We start from the raw sequence: 23,360 nt of genomic DNA, 5'->3' as shown, positions 1-23,360 counted from the left end.
GTAGCAAACCCTGTCCCAATCGCCTGTGGCCCTAGTGCCTGCTCTCAAAATAATTAAAAATAAATATGTACAGCAAAGGTTTCTCCCTTTCCTTCCCAACCCCCATCCCAGCCTCTAACCTCCATAGGCATCTGGCTCCCCTCATCCTCTCCCATTCATAATTTATTATCCCTGGTGGTCTAGTGGGGCCTAGAACACCCCCAGGTTCTGGGCCCTGCACCAGCCAAGCACATTTTAATTTAAGCCCATAGCACGCCTAATGTGACTTAGTAAATATACCCCTAAATTTGTAATTCCAAGTCTCTTAGCCTTTCTTTATTAGTGACATGAAGAAAATTAATTAAGCCCCATGGGACTATGCTTCTTATTAGAATTGATAGTAAACCTTTTCTAAACTAAGGAGATATAAAATGTATGTCTGATCTTTCTTTTCAAGGGAGCTCTGGAACATGAAGAGAGCAAAACCCTGAGGATCCAACTAGAACTGTCTCAGATTAAAGCTGACATTGAGCGAAAACTGGCTGAGAAGGATGAGGAAATCGAGAATCTCAGGTAGAGAAAGTATTTCTGCAGTATTCTCACCCGGACAAGAGGTACTACCAGAGGAGAGCCAGTCTAGAGGCGCTGACCTGGACTGAGCATACAGGAATCCAGATGGGTTGCATGTATCCTCTGTTTCCTTAAAACAGGGAGAATGCATTCTGCAGCATGGAAGTCAGCAGGAGAGGGGATTTACAGTCTAACTAAACATTCTTTTAAATGTTATTTTGGGGTAGTTATTTGTTTTAAAAAGAAACCACAAAAATCTGAACATTTCAGTTTACGAAATAGGACCATTCTGCAGGATTAATGCCCTGTGTTATAAACACAAGGAAAGAAGCCAACTGTAGCTTATAATAGGGACATTTTAGCCCATATTGCAGTCAGTATTTAAAGGCTGTGCATATTTTTATCTGGGCAGAGGAAGGCAAATTTCAGACTAGCTATTTACCCAGGAAAAAGGGTTTGAAAATTGTCTTCCCCCTCTATAGAGTGCACTGAATAATGTAGACAGAACCAGTAGATTATTTATCACTAATACAAAGGTTTCCTACGTAGTAGAGGTTTTTGCTGGGATCCGTGCTCAAGTCCTTAGCCCACAGGATTTGGATGAAGCTTGTTTCTGTCATTGGCAGGCGCAACCACCAGCGGGCTATGGAGTCCATGCAGGCAACTCTGGATGCAGAGGCTAAAGCCAGAATCGAAGCCATCCGACTGAAGAAGAAAATGGAGGGAGACTTGAATGAGATGGAGATCCAGCTCAGCCACGCCAACCGACAAGCAGCAGAGTCTCAGAAACTTGTCCGCCTTCTACAGTCCCAGATCAAAGTATGAGAGCTCCATCTGCAGTCATAGATTACAGCATAACACCACTTTTATTCACCAAAGGAGAGAGAGTCACATTAGAAAATACATAAATACAATCACTCTGATCACCGATAGTGGATAGAGTATGCAAGTTTGCCTTACCTAAGGGAAGATAGTATTTTGGGGGGGGGAAAACCCTGCTTCATACACAGTTTGGTATTCCAAACGTTCACAGATGTGATTTGTATTTACCCAGCACCACGATACCTCCCACACGACATTTTAGAGAACAGACAATTAACCGGGCAGCCCGGACACCCGTGATTCTATCCCACCCCCTCCCAACCGGGCCAGACACCCTACGTTATACATACACACAAGAAAAACATGAGACATAACTGGGATGCAAATGGCTGTAGCCGTTTATTAGAGTACCCTAACAGGGGAGTCTAATTTAGGAGCTGAGTCCTGCAACCACTGCCTAATCTCAACCGCAGGACACGTGTCAATATCTCCATTTCATTCCACCCAAGTGGAAACGGGAGGGGGAGTAGTCTCGCTTACCACAAACCCCCTGACCGGCAGTGGAGCACCGTCACTGGAGGGGTCCAGGTAAGTCACCACGCAGCAGGCCCTGCTGAAGCCCCTCGCAGATGTGCCTGCCTATTGATTCCTCAAGGCCCCATCCCAGGCCTGACCTTCTTCATGCTTGGCTAAGCACCGAATGGTGGCCCCAAAGCAAATCTCTTCCTTACCAACATCTTCCTGCTTCGTTTTACAGCCTTCGTTTTACAATAGTCTTTCCAGGACTTGGTCGCCGCCACCACAGGGATCCCGTTTTGCACGAGCTAAGTACTCTTCCGCCCACACCAAATGGCTACGGCTCCTGCATTAAACCAGCACATACCCTCTGCCAGACCTGCAGAAATAAGTCATTTTGCATATTTGGCAAATGCAATTGTCCTGAGCATACAACTCTGCACAATGCGCAACAACCCACATCTGCCTCAGATGATATCCACCTAAGCGTTCAGTGGCCTTGGCTATCTACTGATTGGATTTGGTGCGGTATCTTCCCTTCCATCCAAGGCCCAACATTTTCAGCCGGGGTGTCATTTTGGAACAGCAGATTTGAGGATGACCATACAGAGACAATGTGGCTCAAGTCATCCCTGATCGAGCTCCGCAGTGGGAGGCCAATACCACTTCCCATATCATGGTCGCCCGAGTGTATACCTAAAGAGACCATATGGAACTGACGGGGGTCTCGCTCCCTGCGAGCCCTCGGACAGGCGTCCTGACTGCCATCACCAGAGTGGTCCCGGGCAGGCTGCCCCAATGCAAGCCCCCCACCAGAGCCTTTCTCCAACATGTCTAGCCATCAATTTGTCAAGACCCAGTTCCCAGGCCTGACATTCATCATTCATGGCCAAACACCAAGAGATGGGTGTGAGAGACTGGCAGAGACAGCACCAGAGGCAGCTCAGATGTGGGATGAGAGTGTCGAACATCTACTCTGAAGCCCAGCCTTTGTCAAAGTTTGCTGGAAGATTGAACACACCACCTCCTTCTGGGCATAAGATCAACCATAGCATCATGGCCACCCCTTTCTGGGCATAGGGTCAACCATAGTGTCACAGCCACCTCTTTTTGGGCATGAAGTCATGCCATGGCCGGATATTTTCATACCTTTAACATCTGTAACCACAGGGCAAGGCTGATAAGTGTCGATTTTTTAGATTCCCTCCGCTCAAAGGGATTTCTCTGATTCTCTTCCCCCAAGCGGGATTGAGGGGCTCACTCCCTGAGAGCCCCCATATGGGCATCGTGACTGCCTTCACCAGACGGGTCCTGGGGAGACCGCCTGTTGAGCAGTGCGAGGCTGGTATTGCACCCCACGTCATTGCCGCCAAGGTGTATGATAATGAGATCCGGCTGTGTAAGACGGGCTCTCTCACACTGCAGAATTGGCCAGAATTGGTACCAATGCACACCCCTTTGACCCAGCCAATTGATGGTCAAGCCTCGTCTGGCCAAACCAAGATTGAGCTCAAATTTCTCCCTCCCACGGCCGTTCTACATACACAAATGATTGAAGAGTGGCCAACGATCCATGCTGAACGATGACAGATGCAAGCAAAAAGAACTTAAGTCATGGGATGCACCTGGCCAGTTGCAAGTGCCGGGGAGCCATCACCCCATCCAATGCCTGACACAAATGCCCAGGATCTCCATCAACCCATCTGCTGCACAGCAGCCTGCGGCAAACTGACATTAGCGTCCATGGCCAAAGCACTGAAAGTCAGCATCCCTAGGCCCTTCTCTTCCTTTCCAGCACCTTCTCTGATCCCTTCTATTGCCTCCTGTGGTGGCCAGCTGATCAGCTCCACTTGTGGCACCAGCTTCCTGCGTAGGGGTCCAAGGATTGCAGCTGCCCTGGGACCCCCCCACCAATTAGATCCGCCCATGGCGCTAGCTTCCTGCATAGGGACTACCCACAGTAAGGGAGCGAATTAGCCATCTCCTGCAAACTGCAGGAACGACATGTCCCGCTCGCACCACGATGCTTTTGAGCAAGTAGCCCAGCACAGACTCTCTCAGGAACTCTGATACCAGGAAGCCCCCGAAGGCCTGACCGTCTATTGACCAGGCTGCCGCTGCACCATCACACTACAATACCGCGCCTCACCCCAATGTGGACTGCTGCTGCACCATCATACTATGATACTGTGTCTCACCCCAATGTGCATATCGATGATAATGAGAATCAGCATAAGAAGTGCGATGTTGGTGGTCAGGCCACCTGCAGTCCAGTGGTTCGATCAAAATGCTGCAGAGCAAACTCCCCCGAAGCCAACACCACAACCAGTGTTTCCCATCAGAGCGTAGATGAAGGCCACCACTGCTGACCATTCTGGGGAGTCAATGCCAAACACCGCCAAAGTCCCCGAGGAGACCAGACCACAAAGCTAGATCTTTTCCAATTGGCCTGCCCTTCCGGGAGTGGCGGTGGTTGTGAACCCAATCCAATGTAGACCAGATTAAGCAGTATAGCGAATCCTGCCTTTAAGAACGATATGCTCTGCAAAGGCCAGACTGTCACGAGGGACTCTAACGTGCCCCGATACAGCCCTCCCTCCACAAATGGTGTGTCTCCTTGTTTTCTTTTCTGGAGAGGTGCCCAGCACTTTCCTCCTGCTTCTTGGGGCTTCCCGTTTAACTGAAACTGATATCTGTTGGGCTATGGCACCGTCAGCCTTCATTTACAAATAAGCAAAGATTTTTCCCCCTATTTTGTATCTCTTTCCAACTTATTTTAGTCTAGTCTGAGATCTAACCATGGATTGGCAGAAAATAAATGATATTATATAAAAACATAGAAACATGATTACAGAAAAAGACCATATGGCCTACCTAGTCTGCCCATCCACACCAACTACTCAGTTTTACAATCCTTCCCATGCCCTCAGAGATTCTCTGTATTTATCCCATGCCTTTTTAAATTCAAATACTGTCCTTGTCTCCATCACCACCACATGGAGGCTTTTCCATGCATCCACTACACTCACTGTATAGAAATATTTCCTTAGATTACTCTTGAGTCTACCCCTTTCACCCTCATCCCATGACCTTATATATTAGAGCCTGCTTTTCTCTGTAGGAGGCCCACCTCCTGTGCATGGAAACCTTGGAGATATTTGAATGTCTCTATCATATCTCTCCTATCTTGTCATTCCTCTAAGGTATACATGTGTAGATCTTGAAGTCTGCCCCATGTGCTTTAGAACAAAAGACCACTGATCATTTTAGTAGCCACTCTCTGGACTGACTCCATCGATTTATATTTTTCTGAAGAATTTGGAATACATTAGGTCTCACTAGGGACTTACACAAGTGCACTATCACCTCCTTTTATACTTCTGTCCATTTCTCTCCCAATGCAGCCAAATATCTTTCTAGATTTTGTCATCTCCTTATTCATCTGTTTGGCCACTTTAAGATCATCAGATATGATCGCTCTTCATTTGTGCTTAGAATTTTACCCCCATGCCATACCTCTCCCTTGGGTTTTTGCAGCCCAAATGCATAACTCTACATGTTTTAGCATTACATCTTAGCTTCCAGATCCTAGACTATTCCATGAGCTTCATTACATCCCGCCTCATGTTGTCCACATCTTCCTGTCTACCCTGTTGCAGATTTTGATATCATTGACAAAAAGACAAACCTTTCCCATAATTTTTCCACAATGTTGTTCACAAAAACATTGAAAAGAACTGGTCCAAGGACCCATTCCTGAGGCACACCACGAGTAACGCCCTTCTTCTTAAAGTGTACTCCATTTACCACTACCTTTTGTCATCTCCCACTCAACCAGTTTCTAACCCAGTTAGTCAAGGATATTCAGTTTATTCATAAGCCACCTACACAGAACCGTGTTAAAGACATTAATGAAACCCAAGTATACTACATCTAGCACACTCCCTCATCCACCTAGTCATACAAAGACATTGATCAGATTCATCTGACAAGACCTACCTCTGATAAAAGCATGCTGCCTTGGATCCTGTAATCCATTGTATTCCAGAAACTATCCTCTGTTTTAGCAGAGGTTCCATTGATTTGCTCACCATAAAGATAAAACTAACCATCTGTAGTTCCCAGCCTTCCTCTGATTTCCACTTTTGTGACTAGGAATCACATCCACCTGTCTCAGGTTCTCCAGAACTACTCTCGACTCTAAAGCAGCATTGAAAAGCCCTGTCGCTTTATCTACTTTGAGGTCGATATTCAAATGCTACTTAGCCGCTAAGTAGGACTTATCCGGCTAAGTGGCAGGTGCTGAATATCTGGCTACATTCAGCGATTGACACTTAGCTGGATAATTCACTTATTCAAATTAGTAGTTAGCCGAATAGTCAGAGGTTGGGCAGTGGGTATAACTGAGCAGTGCCACTTATCTGGCTAACTTAGCTGGATAAGTAGCAATATTCAGATTTATCCAGTTAAATGAATGGATATGTTAGACTTGCAGGTCTAAACTTAGCTGGATAAGACTTACCCGGCTAAGTAGTGCAAATACAGGGATATTCAGCAGCATAGCCGTACTGCTGAAAATTCTGTGTAAGTTAGTCGGATAAGTCTTATCCGGTTAACTTGCTTAGCCGGCTATATCTGAATATTGACCTCTTTAAGTTTAGCTAGTTTCTCACAAACACATTTTTCTGAAAATAGTCATTGCAGCAACAGTCCTCGGGCAGGAGCCAAGCACTAGGGCTCCTTCAGGAACCCTGCAGTTCTAGTCTCCACATCAGGCCACTAAGTATCACCATTGTGCAAGGACTATGACTTTTTCCTCTCAGGATCTGTAAATGTTGCCTTTGCAGCATCCTCAGCTCTGGCTGACCCGATGAGGGGGAAGACCTGACCATGGAATCAAAGCCAGGACTTCGGCCTTATTTTCTTCAGTTTTGGAAACATTACATTTCTGTTTCTTTTAATGAGGAACATCACTAAATGCCAAGTGAAATATGCATAGTATGCTCTGTGCTCACTCTGATTCATCTCTGACTACCCTCTGCTGCTCTCCTCTCACTGTCCCCCCCTGTCTTCTCACCTTTGGCTCCCCGATCCTCCTGCTGCTCTTCCCTCACTGCTCTCTTCAACTCCCTTAACTTGGTCTCTTCTGACTGTGCACTTCATTTCTTTTCACAGGATCTGCAGATTGAGTTGGATGACACCGTGCGTCATAATGATGACTTAAAGGAGCAGGCTGCAGCCCTTGAGAGACGCAACAACTTGCTGCTGGCAGAGGTGGAGGAGCTGCGAGCTGTGCTGGAGCAGGCTGAAAGGGGCAGAAAACTGGCAGAGCAGGAACTGCTGGAGGCTACAGAGAGAGTAAACTTACTACATTCTCAGGTATGTTCTGCCATCCTGGGAAAGGGGCCTCTTCGCAGTACCGGTATACAGGCAAGTCTCACTCTTTTCGGGAGCATAGGATCTCTTGGGACACTTCAGGTTACAGTTCTAGAGGACTTAAAGGTGCTCAAGAAAAGTCCATGGGCTCTTTCAGTTGTAAGAGATGGCCATGCTCTAGAATTTGCCTGAGCACGAGTAGAAGCCTTCCTGGTTTTCTCTGGGTGCATCAAAGATTAAGAAGGATGCAGTGCAACCCACAGTGGAGTGTATTTTCCTTTTAGATGTCTTAGTTTTGGTCCCAGAAAAGGAAAGAGGTCAAGGAAAGAACTTTACCTACTTTGTACCCTAAAAGAAGGGCACATTCTGGCTCAAGAAGGTGAATGCATCTTTGTTTGTACTCCACTTTTATACGAAGATTTTGCCAAGCTCTAGCTAGGGGTCATGAGGTAGACTCAAGAACATCAGGACATATTTTTTCACAGAAGGGGTGTTGAATGCCTGGAATGCCCTCCCAGAGGAGATAGGAGAGGCAAAAATAGTAATTAAATTTTAAAAAGGTGTGAGATAAATATAGAGGATCCCTACTGATGAGCAGGAGTAGGCAACTCCAGTCCTCGCATGCCACAAACAGGTTTAGCTTTCAGGATATCCATAATGAATATGCATGAAATGTATTTGCATATACTGCCTCCATTGTATTCAAATATATCGTATGCGTATTCATTGTGGATATCCTGAAAAACAGGCCTGTTTGCAGTACTCGAGGACCTGAATTGTCTACCCCGGCCATGAGTATGGTAATGAAACACTGGGGTAGACTGCAGTGAGCGGCAGTTCAGCTCAAAACAGCAATGATCTGATTGTATTGTGCTTCCAAAAAGACATGGTGGTAACCTGCATGGAGTGGCAGTTACAATCCTTAACACCTTGCTGGGCAGACTGAATGGGCCATTTTGGTTTTTATCTGCCATCATTTATTAAGTTAATATTTTATTTTTTTAATAATTTCAGACATTTCTCTAACTGAAGAATCTTTACCATTTTGAAAAAAGTGAATAAAGAGACAAAATCCTTTACCCAGTTAAACATGATGCAATTATTTGCTTACTGTATCATGTACAGCAGTGGTCCCCAACTCTGTCCTGGGGGCCCACCAGCCAGTTGGGTTTTCAGGATATCCACAATGAATATGCATGAGAGAAAATTTGCATTCACCGCCTCCATAACATGCACATTTTCTCTCATGCATATTCATTGTGGATATCCTGAAAACCTGGCTGGCTGATGAGCCCCCAGGACAGGGTTGGGGACCACTGCTGAACAGGGTTCAGTGTCAATATGCTTGATACACAGTTGTTCAGTGTGAAGAATGCAGTGTTAGTCTGCAGGGTGCAGAAAGCAGAATCAGAGTGAATGGTGCAGCAGGCAATAATAGTGTCAGAAGGTACCCACACAATACCTGAATGTAATCCCCTTTGAAGGACCGAAAAATGGAATAAAATATAAATAAATAAAGGAATAGTTCAGAGTAGAGTGCACTGTACCGGTGTGTAAATGTGTGCTGTCACTGCCTTACCTGAGGAGTCCAGCTCTAAGTATACACTGCTATTTCATTACAGAACACGGGACTCATCAATCAGAAGAAGAAGTTGGACGCCGACATCGCGCAGCTGAGTTCAGAGGTGGAGGAGGCTGTGCAGGAGTGCCGCAATGCTGAGGATAAAGCCAAGAAGGCTATCACTGATGTAAGGAGGGTCATAAAGGGTTAAAGATATGTGATATATTACCTTTCCCCTGGACAGCTCATGTTGGAGGAAAGCTGGTAGCTCCTAGCTGGTCATACATTTAGCTCTCTGGATCTGGGGAGCTAGTGTGGTGGGAATGGATTAGGAGCCCTCAGCCACTGTTCGAAAAAAATCAGACACCACATTTAGGAATATCAATTGGTTCCATTTTTTCAGGACATGCTGATCCAGCCTACCACATGCTTCTTCTAGAGAAGAAGCATGTGGTACATTTATTTATATATATGGCTCTAATCGCATCCTGACATTGATATGATGAATGCTGTTATAAATATGTCTCCTTTTAAAAATAGTATATTTAAGTATTTTTAATTTGCAAATTAAATCTCCAGAATGTATAATTGCAAGAATTATTTCTCCCTTGTCAATTTTCACAATATATACAAACAGATTCCCATTTATTTGTTGCATGCTTTACCACCAAGCTATTCAGAGCATGGTACATCAGTATCATATAAAATATACATTTTATCTGCACACTCCCTTCCAACTCTTATCCAGCCAAACCCAACACCCTTCCTGCCCAATGACATTGATTCTAGGACCAGCCGCTCCATGAAATAGTCATTTTTGATATCAAGAAACTTCTTTAGCATGTTGCAATGACACATTGATCCAATCAATACTGAGGTAATTGAAATGTCCCATTACTATTGTGTTGCCAAGTTTATTTGCCTTTCTAATTTCTGCTAGCATTTCACAGTCTGTTGCTGCGATTTGGTCAGGTGGACAATAGTATACACCCTCTGCTATACTCTTACCCATCAAACATGGAATTTCTATCTGTAAAGGTTCCACCGTGCATTTTGCTTCTTTCAGGATTTTTATCCTGCTTCATATTATGACATCCTTTACATCCATCTCCATCAGTTTGATCAGCCCTATTATGTCAATTTCATTGATCCAGCATGAGCCTGTAACTGAATACTGATGGCAGTAGCATGGTCTGGAACAAAAATAATGTTGCATTACCTATCCTTTGTGTCTGCAGGCAGCAATGATGGCAGAAGAGCTGAAGAAGGAACAGGACACCAGTGCTCACTTAGAGAGGATGAAGAAGAACATGGAACAAACCATCAAGGACCTACAGATGAGGCTGGATGAGGCTGAGCAGATTGCTCTTAAAGGAGGCAAAAAGCAGATTCAGAAACTGGAGGCCAAGGTGAGTTCACCCAGTGTAATCAACTTCCCTCTTCTGTTCCCTCCACATCCTCTGCCATAGAGAATGCTGCTGTAGCCATCATCAGCCACCTACTTCCTTTTGCTACTCTTACCATCTCCTCCCAGTTAAATTGTCTGCTTCCTTCTACATTCAGTTCCTTACTAGCCTTTCCTTCCTCTATTACCCAACATTCCCTTCTGTCCTCTGCATACTCTGCCACCAACTCCTCTGCTGTCCTTTATCTGCTACAAGTCATCCTCTGATGTCTTCTCCATCCTCTCATACCCAATATTCACTGCTGCTGTCTCTATCCTGTGTCCAAATGCTTTTTGCTCCCCTCCCCATTCTTTGCCGTTTGTTACCCTCTGCTACCTTTCCCGCTTCTTTTGATCCAACACTCAGAGCTGCCCTCCCCATCTTCTGCCACCCAACATCTTCTCCTGTCCCCTCTATGCTCTGCCACCCTCCCTATCTCCTGCCACCCAAATCCCTCTGCTATTCTTCCCATCTCCTGCTCTGAAACACCATTTTCTATTATGGCATCCTCTATCAACCAATACTCTCTGCTGTCTTTACCATCCACTGCCATCCAACTCCCTCTGCTGTCCTCTCCATCCAGTACCACAGAACAAGCCTCTGCCACCCTCCCCATCTCCTGGAATTACATACTATCTCCCTTCTCTCCATCCTCTTCCACAGGCCACTTTCTACTGCACTCTCCACTCTTACACCACATCCTCTGCTAGCCTCCCCATCATCTTCTGTAGCATCCACATCCTTTGCCAATACCCTGTACTGGTCTCCCCATCTGCTGCCACTCAGTGCCCTCTGCTGTCCTCTACATCTTCTGTCACTCATCACTCTCTACTGTCTTCTCTAACTTCTGCCACGAAATGCCCTCTGCTGTACTACCCCCCTCTTTTCTCTGTCTTAGAACATCCCTTCCATCCTGCTATTCAATTCCCTCTGCTATGTTTTTCATACTTTGCCACCCAGCTCTTTGTGTTGCCTTTTCCACCTCCTCACACACAACTCCTTCTTCTGCTATCCCTTTTATTTCTGCAGCATTGAGAAAATTCTTCCTTCCTGATCCTAAATGCGATCAGTTTGTTTCTGAACTAGCACTTTTCCCTCCATGCCCACCCCTATCATCACCTTCCAGTTTTTTTCCACTAGAACCTTGTTTAGTTTTCTTGTGATGTATTCTAGTGTTGCAGCCATTATTGTCTGCACTGGAAAAATCCCAGTCAGCAAGTGCATATTTTCGCTATATAGTAGGAGGGAGATTATACCAAGCTCCCCAACCGAACACGCTGTGATAGATATAGCCTTGGGATAGGTATTGCTATAATGTGTGTTGTAATGGAGATATTCACCTTTTAATCTAACAATAAACAAAGGGTATGATGGTATGATTTGTACATTTATTGGAGATGTTTAACCTTCACAATCATCTTTGGCCAACTTCATTTCCTGATAACTGTATAGAGAAGGCCTAGGATGAGGCCCTTTATAAATACCAACTGCTTGTCACCTGTAGGTGCGAGAGCTGGAAGGAGAACTGGAGCTGGAACAGAAGAAAAATGCAGAGAGCCAGAAAGGTATTCGGAAGTACGAGAGGAGAATAAAGGAGCTCACATATCAGGTACTACAGGGAAAAAAATATCCCACCTTTGTTGCTCACTTAGAGCTCAAGCCTCCTTAGTAAAGATGCTGGGTGTAGCAGAGGCCTGAACTGCTAACCCACACTCTTTGATTCATGTTTACAGCTGGTATGGTGCGTGTGAATAACTTTAGATTTCATTCCCTAGAACGAGGAAGACAGGAAAAACCTGGCTCGCATGCAGGACCTGATCGATAAGCTCCAGATGAAAGTGAAGAGCTACAAGCGACAGTCTGAGGAGGCGGTAGGTGCTAAGGGCCACTATGATAGGGAATTTTTTTTACTGATATTTTGCATACTTTATAAGTTTAGTCCTATTGTTTGATTCGTTTCAAGTTTAGCCCTTACTGTCCATTTTTACTTCACATTAGCATTGCTAAGCTGTCACACCGATAGGTTTTTGATTGCATGATACCCTCTAAAACATTGTACCCCACCCTGAGGGAATTTCTTATTCAGAAAGGGGCGGATTTTCAGAGCCCTGCTCGCGTAAATCCGCCCAAAACCGGGCGGATTTACGCGAGCAGGGCCCTGCGCGCCGGTGAGCCTATTTTACAAAGGCTCACCGGCGCGCGCAGAACCCCGGGACTCGCGTAAGTCCCGGGGTTTTCGGAGTGGGCGTGTCGGGAGGCGTGTCGGGGGCGGGGCCGGAGCGCGCGGCGTTGCGGGGGCGTGTCGGCAGCGTTTTGGGGGCGGGTACGGGGGCGTGGCTACGGCCCGGGGGCGTGGCCGCGCCCTCCGTACCCGCCCCCAGGTCGCGGCCCGGCGCGCAGGAGGCCCGCTGGCGCGCGGGGATTTACGCCTCCCTCTGGGAGGCGTAAATCCCCCGACAAAGGTAGGATGGGGGTTTAGACAGGGCCGGGCGGGTGGGTTAGGTAGGGGAAGGGAGGGGAAGGTGAGGGGAGGGCAAAGGAAAGTTCCCTTCTAGGCCGCTCCGATTTCGGAGCGGCCTAGGAGGGAACGGGGGTAGGCTGCGCGGCTCGGCGTGCGCAGGCTATACGAAATCGATAGCCTTGCGCGCGCCGATCCAGGATTTTAGCCGATACGCGCGACTACGCGCGTATCTACTAAAATCCAGCGTACTTTTGTTTGCGCCTGGAGCGCAAACAAAAGTAGGCTGTTCGCGCTCGTCTGAAAATCTACCCCTAAGTTGGGTAATAAATACAAATAAAGAAAGATGCAGTAATGGATTGGGACTAAAAAGCGACCCTAGCATTTACAACACACTGGCCCAAATCCAAGCTATAAACTCTTTACTAAATGAAGTTTCCCCATGTTTTCAACAAATAAGACACTTTTAATAGAAAACATGTGAAAGACAACTTTTGTATGCGTAATTAGTAACTTTAAACCAGTAATCAAAATTGATGCTATACTTTTCTGAGAAAAGTGAATACAGGACATTGTTTTCATCATGATGTTATTCTATAGTTTCCACACTGCTGCCACTTAAACTGCTGCCATTTAAACATTCAATTCATTCTATATTAAATCATTTCCTTTTAGTACACCATCACTGCCTATGCATAAATCCAAAACTCTATAATAACCAATTCATTATTCTTTGGGCCCAATATTCAGTAAGCCTGCCAGCAGACAAGGGTATCTAGCTAACGTTAGTCAGATACCTTGTCCCAGATATTCAGTGGGATAAATGTCACACCAAATATCCTCAAATAAAGTTAACTGGCTAAAACTTGCTGGTAGATGATACCAGACATCTCCCACCCTCTCAGCAAAATAGTCATGTTTCCTGTGTTCCTTTCTCCCTGTAACTTCACATCATAATCCTTGGTCCTTGAATTTCCTTTTCTGAAGGCACATTTTCTCCTTCTCTGGCACCATTCTGATCTAATCTTTTTGTTCAGGATCAGAATTGGGTATGTGCAACGGAGACCCTCACGCCTTCAGGAGAAGCACTTACTGTGAAGCAGAAATGACTGAGCACTCTACTGTGGCTGCATACAAGGATTCTTTACTTGGGAAACTGAGATAGAAAAACAATAAACATTATGTATTGTACAGGTTATTGTGCTGGTGTGACCAACACACTAGACAGGGAAAAAGATGGAGACTTACGTCACTAGTACAGATTAGATCCTATCTAGATGCCCTTGCAGGGTCAGGTGACCCAGCTGGGAATGTTAACTTCTTGCTGTGCTGGAGGATGGCCACCTACTGTTGTTCCTCCAACATTTTCTATGGAAGATTTCATCTTCCCAAAATTTATTAAAGCCTGTCAAATATTTTAATTTATCAATCTTGCCCCCATCCCATCTTTCCTCCACAGAGTACATTTTTAGCCTTTTAAGCCTCTTTTTAGGAACTGTGTTGTGGGCCTTGTATTATTTTAGTAACCTTTCTCTGAACCTTCTCCATCCCCGTAATGTCCTTTTGAAGATATGGCCTCCACAAGTGAACACAGTATTTTAGATAGGACCTTATAAGTAAACTATACAAAAGCAAAATAACCTCTTTTTTCCTGCTGATGGTATCTCTACCTATGCATTTGAGCTTTTCCAAATGCATTCTTACATTAATTACTTAAAGGTCATCTGAGATGATTACTCAATCTCCTCCTTGTTTGATAGTTTCTAGCTCTTACCCTTCTAACTGATGCATGGTTAACTGATTTTGTACTTCTTCATGTTGATGCTCATTTTCCAAACCCTACACTATTCTTCCTGTTTTTTTCAAGTCCCCTTTCATTTTTGAACCCCATTGTGTGCGTTCATTCTGTTACAAATTTTATGATCTGCAAACAAGTATATTTTCCCTTCACACTCTTCAGAAATGTTGCTAATATAGATATTGAAAAACCCTGTCCCAATACTAAGTCCTGGGAAAGCCCACTATTCACTTTGCCTTCACTAGATTGGACTCCAATCTGCCATTCAAGCTCACCAAATTTACAATTTTCTCAACTACCACCCAACTACGCTCATTCCATCCAGCTTCTTTGCCAGTCTTTGATGAGGAAGAGTCAGAAACTTTACTGAAGTCCAGGCAGGCAATGTGGATGGTACCTCCCAGATCCACCACTTTTGTCACCTCATTAAAGAACCCAATTAAGGGCCTCATTTACTAAGCATTTTTTCCATAGATACAGAATGGGAGAAAAGGCTTAGTAACTCAGACCCTAAGTTTGAAGGATCTTCCCTTCGTGACACCATTTTGCCTGAGGTCCTGTACTCTGTTTCTTTCAAGGTAATGCAGTCTTGTTTTTTCTTTAATAGCATTACCTGCTGCTGAAGTTATCTGCCTTTTCCCCCACTTTTGTGTAGCAGGACCTTTGCTCTTTTCCAGTCCTTTGGAACCTCATCCATCCTCATGAGCAAGGTGAACAGACCCACAACGGCTATTGTAAGCCCATTCTTGAGCAGACTGTGGCTCACAGCCTTATTCATGCTCCTTTACATAAGTAATTCAAGTAATTATTTCACATTTAGATCCACCCTTTTCTTCTGTAAATATTGAGTAAGATATCTTGATATCTGCCTTTTGCCAGTCCTACGCGTTGAAAATCCCATTTTCTCCCTTTATCGTACCTATTCTTCCTTTGGATTTTCCCTTCTCCCTTACTGGTCTAAAGAAGGCGTTTATCTCCTGTTTTTATCGATTGGATAGTTTTCTCCTCCACTCAGGCTTTTGCTCTATTTGCCCTCGTTGCCATCCTTTGTTTTTCTTGATAAGTCAGCCAGTTCCCTCCAGCAGTGAAGTCTGCATTTTTTGGTAATAATGAAAACCTTCAAATAGCTCAAAGGAATAAATAATGCCCAAGAAGCGCACTTTTTTTTTTTTTTTAATAGTAAGAAAGCTCTAGAAGCAGGGGTCATCTGGAAGAGGTAGACAGAGGAGTAACATAAGAGAATATTACTTCACAGAAAGGGCAATGAATGCACGAAACAGGATCCCGGCAGCATAAGTGGAGATGAAAACAGTCACGTTCTGTGTTTCTGTCGCGATTATCTTATTATTTATGGCTCCCTGCATCCTTCCTTTTAGAGCAAAAGGTTTGACCCACACAGACTTTCCAGACCTACAATTTGTTTACTTACGAAGTTCCTGATTCTGCACGTTGACCAGGATTTGTGACATTTCCTCGGTTTCCCCTTAAAGGACCAATTTCAAAAGCCTTGAACCCATGTAAAATAATTTACCCAGATAAAAGGGATTTTGGAAAATTGCCAACCCTATATGTGGGTGACAGCATGTGTAGCATTCCACAATGCATGGTATTTTTACCCAAATTTCTCTAGAGGTGTTCCCGACTTAGGGTTAGGCCAGGGAAAAAAACAATGCAGATAGTTTTGGTTGAAGTATCTACAGAAAAAAGCAGATGTAAAGCTCTATAGGTACTTTTTCTTTGGGCATACTTTCCCATTCACTAGTGGCAAAAAAGTACTCATGGACTTTTCATCTGCCTGCAATTTCAAAATTGCAGGCAGATGAAAAGTCCATGAGTCCAAGAAGAAGACATTAAAAGGGCAATTTCAAAATTGCCCTTTTAATGTCTTCTTCTTGCATCTGATGACAGTTCAGTTGTTTCTGGCACTACAGGTCAAGGCTATGGGTGCTCAATAGTAGTAAAGTTTGAAATCAAGCCTTCGTCATTCTTTTCTACAAAAGTTCATGGTTGCTTCTTTCTCATTACCCTTTACAGGAGACACAAGCCAACTCCAACTTGATAAAGTATCGTAAAGTGCAGCATGAATTAGATGATGCCGAAGAACGTGCGGATGTAGCTGAAACACAAGTGAACAAGCTGCGTGCTCGTACCAGAGAGGCCGTGATTAAGGTGAGGAAAAATAGGCAGGAAGAGTTCTAGATTATGCTCACATAGGGCAAGGTTGACATTATGCTGACGTGGGGCAAGTTCTAGACTTCAGTGATGCAGAGTGTCCAGATCATCTGGGATAGATAAATTCTAAACCTCTGTGTTGCAGTGATCTGCAACTTAAATTGACAGCAAATTCTAGATCTCAGTGATATAGGATGCATTCCAGAGCATGTTGACACAGGGCAAGCTTCAGATTAAAATAATGCAGACAAAGCACAATACTATCTTGTAGAAAATGGGATGCTGGTGTATGAGTGGGACATAGATATATCAGACAGTGGTACAATGGCATTCTGTTTTTAAGATATATATAGATAGATATAATATCTATCCAGATAAATGAGGCTTGACGGACGTGCTGTAAATGCGCAGTAGAGAGCAGCTCTGCCGCACACGCGTGGAACAGAGAGCTCCGAGCGATGTGTGCGAGCTGGAAGGGAAGGAGCAGGATGAGAGGCAATGGGAGCACCGGCTGTCTGTGAGCAGGTTCACGAGCTTGAGATCCACGTGCACACTCCCTCCCTCCCCCCTCCTACATCGAGGATCGAGAGAAGCGCAGGGTCTGTGGCGGCTGCAAGTTGGAGAAAGAGCAAACGCCGGCCCGCCGAGGGGGAGCCGGGAGATAGCCGGAGCCCGTCCCTCCGCCGCCGGGGAAAGGGGGGAGGGAGTTGGGACAGCCAGAACGTCAAGAGCTCTGACCAATGTGCCGTGCCACAGGGGAAGGAGTGAGTCACATAGCATAGTGACTGAGAGGGGACGGGAGGGCATGAGAGTGAGGGATGGGATTGGGAGAGGGTGGTGAGTGACTGAGGAGGGAAGGGAGTGGGAGTGAGAATGAGGGGGGAGGTGAGAGTGAGGGAAGGGGGTTTCAGTGAGAGGGGAGGGAGATAGTGGGAGAAAGAGGGTGAGTAAGACTGAGGGAAGGGAGTTTGAGAAGGAGCAGAGGAGGGAAGGGAGGTGAGTGGAGGAAGGAGGGTGAGTGACCTAGGGGGAGGAGGATGAGTGACCGAGGTGAATGAGCGAGGGGAAGGGGGAGTGAGGGAGAAGAAGTGTAGAAGAGTGACATTCTCGAGTCACATAGCAATGACTGAGGAGGGAAGGGGAGGGAGTGGGAGTGAGAATGAGGGGGGAGGAGAGTGAGTGAGGGAAGGGGGTTTCAGTGAGAGGGGAAGGAGGCAGTGGGAGAAAGAGGGTGAGTAAGATTGAGGGAAAGGAGTTTGCATGGGGACAGGGGAAGGAAGAGAGGTGAATGGAGGGAGGAGGATGAGTGACCGAGGTAAATGAGCGAGGGGAAGAGGGGAGTGAGGGAGAAGAAAACTTACCGAATTTTTTTTTAATCTAGCCCATTTTCATGGGCTTAATGGCTTGTAGATACATATACACACATATACTGTTCCTAATTGCATTCTTTTTTTTTTCTGACAGCATGAAGAGTAAAGAAGCAGTGTCTACTTCCCCCATGCTTTGTACTTGTGTAGCATTGCACCTAACAGCTGCAACAGCTGTACTTATACCTGTAGTAAGTGAATAAAAGCAGTACTTGAATCCCTGTTTCCTGTCTGTTCCATTTATTAATCTAAATCCACCTTTTCATAGTTCCTGTGAGGTGAGGTTTGGGATGTTAACATTTGAATAGCTTGGATGCCAGTCAAGTCATATTGCTTGTGTTCATTGAACGAGTCTGTGACAAGTAGATAAGTCAGTAAAAATTCCCATAAAAATAAACTTTGCCAGATGGCATTAGGTTAGCCATGACAGATTGAGCAAGTCCTGCTTTATGCCATTGATTGTAGGGACTTCTAGTCCCCATTGTCAAATGAAATCAGACCTAAAACATCCTACACACTGAAGACTGCAATTTTTAGAGTTGGAGCCATTTTGTAATCCTGGTTTATGATGAAACTCCCCCTCACAAGAGATGGCGGGTTTGAGCATAAGAAACATAAGAACATGCCATACTGGGTCAGACCAAGGGTCCATCAAGCCCAGCATGCTACCATTTAAGTGAACTGTAACAGAAAAAAAAGGAGAAGACAATGCCGCTATGTAACTTGAGCCACCAGCCCAGGAAATTGAAAAGATTGCCAGACCCCATACCATAAAGGTACTTAAATGATCATTGAATAGATTAGTCAGAGATTCAGGTAGGGGATTTGCATGTCATAGGCTGCTGGTAATTTTGCAGAGAAATATTCACTAAAAATCAAAGGATTCAAACTCCTAAATTACTGAACTGTGACTGGGAAAGGGCTTTATGAACAAAATGCACTGGAAAAAAGTTCTAGGAAGCAGATTCTCACCCTAACATGGGTATTTAGACACTTGAGTACCTGGTTCCCAGGCACCAGGAAAGAGCCAGGCAGGATGGAAGGGTGTGCACTCATTCTCTTTCCATGGTCCTGCCTCAGTCTTGGGCTGAGAGAAGGTAACCCATACAGGGTCAGACAACAGAGAAAGCAAAAGCCAGGCAGGATGGAAGGGTGTGCACTTGTAACCGTCTCTTTTTAGTCAGTAAGGAGGTCCAGACAACTGATCCGTAAAGATAGACTTTTATTGCCAGCAAGATGCAGCTAAGACAAAGGCTCAGTACAACTGCATGCCCCTCCCCTTCAGGAGCAGACTCTTATGCACTTTACAGTTCTTATCTTTTACACATGCGTTCTAAGCATTGCTGAGCAAGCATATTCCGGCTGAAGGGGCTACTGACCCCCTCCCTAGACACCCTGGAACTTTCGTGAAACTTCTCCCATGTTCTGCAGGAGAGGCTGCTGGGACTTGCAGTTCTGGAAAGGAATTTGCGAGTCTGCAGTAATACAGCCCATCACATAATACATCCATAGGCTTGGCGTGCGCAGGGGAGGCAGGGGTAGGTTTTCGGGGGTTGCGCGCGAATCTCACACGCGCAACCCTTTGAAAATCTACCCCATTCTCTTCCCGTGGTCCTGTCTGGGACTTGACCTTTTGGCTGAGAGAAGGTAACCCATACAGGGTCAGACAATAGAGAAAGCAAAAGCCAGGTAGGATGGAAAGGTGTGCACACATTCTCTTCCCATGGTCCTGTCTGGGACTTGGCCTTCTGGCTGAGAGAAGGTGACTTACCCAGGCTGGGTAACAGTGAATGACTGGTCATGAGCTTAGTGGAACTAAATCACTGAAAGCTGAGACTGTGGGGGGCCTGGATCACTGAAAGCTAAAACAGCCATGAGCCTAGTGTAATGATGAGTGTAAAGAAGTCACAGGGAACGAAATGCAAGGAGGGGGGGAGGAAGAGTACACATCACATTGGCAAGAATAGCAGGAGCAAGCACATCAGAGGGAGGAAGGAAAGAGCCTTAGGGAAGACAGTGGGACTTATCATCCAGTATTAATGTAAGGTATGAAATAAAGGAAGTAATCATGCAGTGTTAGGGGTGTGCATTCATTTTAAAATGAATGCACACCCAAAATGAATGGGTCTCATTTATTTTATTCATAGGTTTCACAAAATGAATGAGGATATCCCACAGAGGAAACATATCCCATTAATTGCATTTATTTTGGTCCCCATTTATTCCTAAGGGTTTATTGGTTCATAGGAAGGAATGGGATGATAACAGGTGCACTTCTTCACTGCACTGACAGTTAAAAAAAAAAAAAAAAAGTGTTACAGTAAGCAGCAGCCAGCCCATTGTTGTTGGCATGGCAACCAACCACTCCCTGTGAGTCATATGTGATGTCACAGTCTTGTGATGGACTGGTGGGCACTGGGCCAGACTCATTGGCAAGGAGACCTCAGAGACAACATATTAGACTAAAGCTTTTTTCAATGTTTGCCTGTCTGCTGCTCTCTGGATCCAGTGATACTGATCCTGCAATCTGGGCATGTGTAGGGTGGGCAGTGCTGCACCATTTCTTCTAAGACTTTGTTCTGAGAGGAAATTGTATAGGGTCCTCTGCTCGCATAGGTCACTTCTTCAGTAGTGCTGTACTAGTATCGCCAACTGGAAAGTAGTGCTAGGCTAGCAGGCAGGCACTTTACTGCTGTTTTTCTCTCCTCTGGGTAAGGGTGCAGTGGAGTCAGTGTGTGTGTGGTGGGGGGGGGGGGGGGGGGGGGGGGGGGGGGAGAAGAGTGGCAGTAGAGCCAGTATCGAGTGCTTGTTTTATTCTCTGGGCGTGGGTGCCTCTGAGTCCAACAGGCGGATACTGGGCACTACTGCATCAGTTCAATCCAGAGAGGGGAGCAGCAGTTTGAACAGACCACAACAGCAATTGCAGCTATGCACACTTGCATTATCACTTTGTCACTTACTGAACAGCTGTCATTTATTATCCAAATCCAAAATAGGAATGAAGTCAGGGAAAGGTAGAGGAAACAATGTTACAGAGGAGGCACTAAGACAAGGCATCCCTCGAGTAAGTTGAGAAGGGACTTGTTCAAATCCCAACATGAAGGCAAGGCAGGCAGCTCCAGCCAGAAGAGATTGAAATTTAGAGATGATAAAGCAACACCTGTTTCTCACCCTGTTGTTTTGAATGTTAAGGGTAAAGGTGACAGCAGCATTGCAGGTGGGCAGTACATGTAACAGACATGCAAAACCCGAATCCAAGAAAGTGCTCTTCCTTTGCTACGGCTGTCAAGGTAGCACAGACAGTACGTGCTTCTGAAGAAGTTACAGAGCTATTGTCTCAAGAAAGTTTTGGAGAATTAGTTGATAGCTTCTTAATCTCCCCTTTAGCACTGGAGGGGACCGAAGAAACTAGTGATGATGGTGAGGAAGAGCAGGCGGTGCAGGTACAGAGTGTGATGATGGTGAGGAAGAGCAGGCAGTGCAGGTACAGAGTGTGATGATGGTGAGGAGCCAGCAGTGCAGGTACAGAGTGTGATGATGGTGAGGAGCCAGCAGTGCAGGTACAGAGTGTGATGATGGTGAGGAAGAGCAGGCAGTGCAGGTACAGAGTGTGATGATGGTGAGAAAGAGCAGGCAGTGCAGGTACAGAGTGTGATGATGGTGAGGAAGAGCAGGCAGTGCAGGTACAGAGTGTGATGATGGTGAGGAAGAGCAGGCAGTGCAGGTACAGAGTGTGATGATGGTGAGGAAGAGCAGGCAGTGCAGGTACAGAGTGTGATGATGGTGAGGAAGAGCAGGCGGTGCAGGTACAGAGTGTGATGATGGTGAGAAAGAGCAGGCAGTGCAGGTACAGAGTGTGATGATGGTGAGGAAGAGCAGGCAGTGCAGGTACAGAGTGTGATGATGGTGAGGAAGAGCAGGCAGTGCAGGTACAGAGTGTGATGATGGTGAGGAGCCAGCAGTGCAGGTACAGAGTGTGATGATGGTGAGAAAGAGCAGGCAGTGCAGGTACAGAGTGTGATGATGGTGAGAAAGAGCAGGCAGTGCAGGTACAGAGTGTGATGATGGTGAGGAAGAGCAGGCGGTGCAGGTACAGAGTGTGATGATGGTGAGGAGCCAGCAGTGCAGGTACAGAGTGTGATGATGGTGAGGAGCCAGCAGTGCAGGTACAGAGTGTGATGATGGTGAGGAGCCAGCAGTGCAGGTACAGAGTGTGATGATGGTGAGGAGCCAGCAGTGCAGGTACAGAGTGTGATGATGGTGAGGAAGAGCAGGCGGTGCAGGTACAGAGTGTGATGATGGTGAGAAAGAGCAGGCAGTGCAGGTACAGAGTGTGATGATGGTGAGGAAGAGCAGGCAGTGCAGGTACAGAGTGTGATGATGGTGAGGAAGAGCAGGCAGTGCAGGTACAGAGTGTGATGATGGTGAGGAAGAGCAGGCGGTGCAGGTACAGAGTGTGATGATGGTGAGGAGCCAGCAGTGCAGGTACAGAGTGTGATGATGGTGAGGAGCCAGCAGTGCAGGTACAGAGTGTGATGATGGTGAGAAAGAGCAGGCAGTGCAGGTACAGAGTGTGATGATGGTGAGAAAGAGCAGGCAGTGCAGGTACAGAGTGTGATGATGGTGAGGAAGAGCAGGCGGTGCAGGTACAGAGTGTGATGATGGTGAGGAGCCAGCAGTGCAGGTACAGAGTGTGATGATGGTGAGGAGCCAGCAGTGCAGGTACAGAGTGTGATGATGGTGAGGAGCCAGCAGTGCAGGTACAGAGTGTGATGATGGTGAGGAGCCAGCAGTGCAGGTACAGAGTGTGATGATGGTGAGGAGCCAGCAGTGCAGGTACAGAGTGTGATGATGGTGAGGAAGAGCAGGCGGTGCAGGTACAGAGTGTGATGATGGTGAGGAGCCAGCAGTGCAGGTACAGAGTGTGATGATGGTGAGGAAGAGCAGGCGGTGCAGGTACAGAGTGTGATGATGGTGAGGAGCCAGCAGTGCAGGTACAGAGTGTGATGATGGTGAGGAAGAGCAGGCAGTGCAGGTACAGAGTGTGATGATGGTGAGGAGCCAGCAGTGCAGGTACAGAGTGTGATGATGGTGAGGAGCCAGCAGTGCAGGTACAGAGTGTGACTGATGGTGAGGAGCCAGCAGTGCAGGTACAGAGTGTGACTGATGGTGAGGAAGAGCAGGCAGTGCAGGTACAGAGTGTGATGATGGTGAGGAGCCAGCAGTGCAGGTACAGAGTGTGATGATGGTGAGGAAGAGCAGGCGGTGCAGGTACAGAGTGTGATGATGGTGAGGA

At 46.1% G+C, this 23,360-nt stretch overlaps 1 protein-coding gene across 1 annotated transcript in view; it reads left to right on the top strand.

The window, feature by feature from the left end:
- Positions 1 to 18,287, top strand: part of MYH7B (myosin heavy chain 7B) — a 138,431-nt gene extending 120,144 nt beyond the window's left edge. Inside the window, exons 35-43 of the mRNA XM_029614647.1 lie at positions 437 to 552; positions 1,176 to 1,368; positions 7,063 to 7,266; positions 8,886 to 9,011; positions 10,063 to 10,233; positions 11,774 to 11,878; positions 12,045 to 12,140; positions 16,560 to 16,694; positions 18,162 to 18,287. Of these exons, the coding sequence (XP_029470507.1) occupies positions 437 to 552; positions 1,176 to 1,368; positions 7,063 to 7,266; positions 8,886 to 9,011; positions 10,063 to 10,233; positions 11,774 to 11,878; positions 12,045 to 12,140; positions 16,560 to 16,694; positions 18,162 to 18,173 (1,158 nt within the window). The 3' untranslated portion in view covers positions 18,174 to 18,287. The remainder of the gene's footprint in view (positions 1 to 436; positions 553 to 1,175; positions 1,369 to 7,062; positions 7,267 to 8,885; positions 9,012 to 10,062; positions 10,234 to 11,773; positions 11,879 to 12,044; positions 12,141 to 16,559; positions 16,695 to 18,161) is intronic.
- The last annotated feature ends 5,073 nt before the right edge of the window (positions 18,288 to 23,360 follow it).

This window comes from Rhinatrema bivittatum, chromosome 8, assembly GCF_901001135.1.
Source record: "Rhinatrema bivittatum chromosome 8, aRhiBiv1.1, whole genome shotgun sequence".
NCBI lineage: Eukaryota > Metazoa > Chordata > Amphibia > Gymnophiona > Rhinatrematidae > Rhinatrema > Rhinatrema bivittatum.
This window is presented reverse-complemented; position numbering and strand designations above follow the sequence as displayed.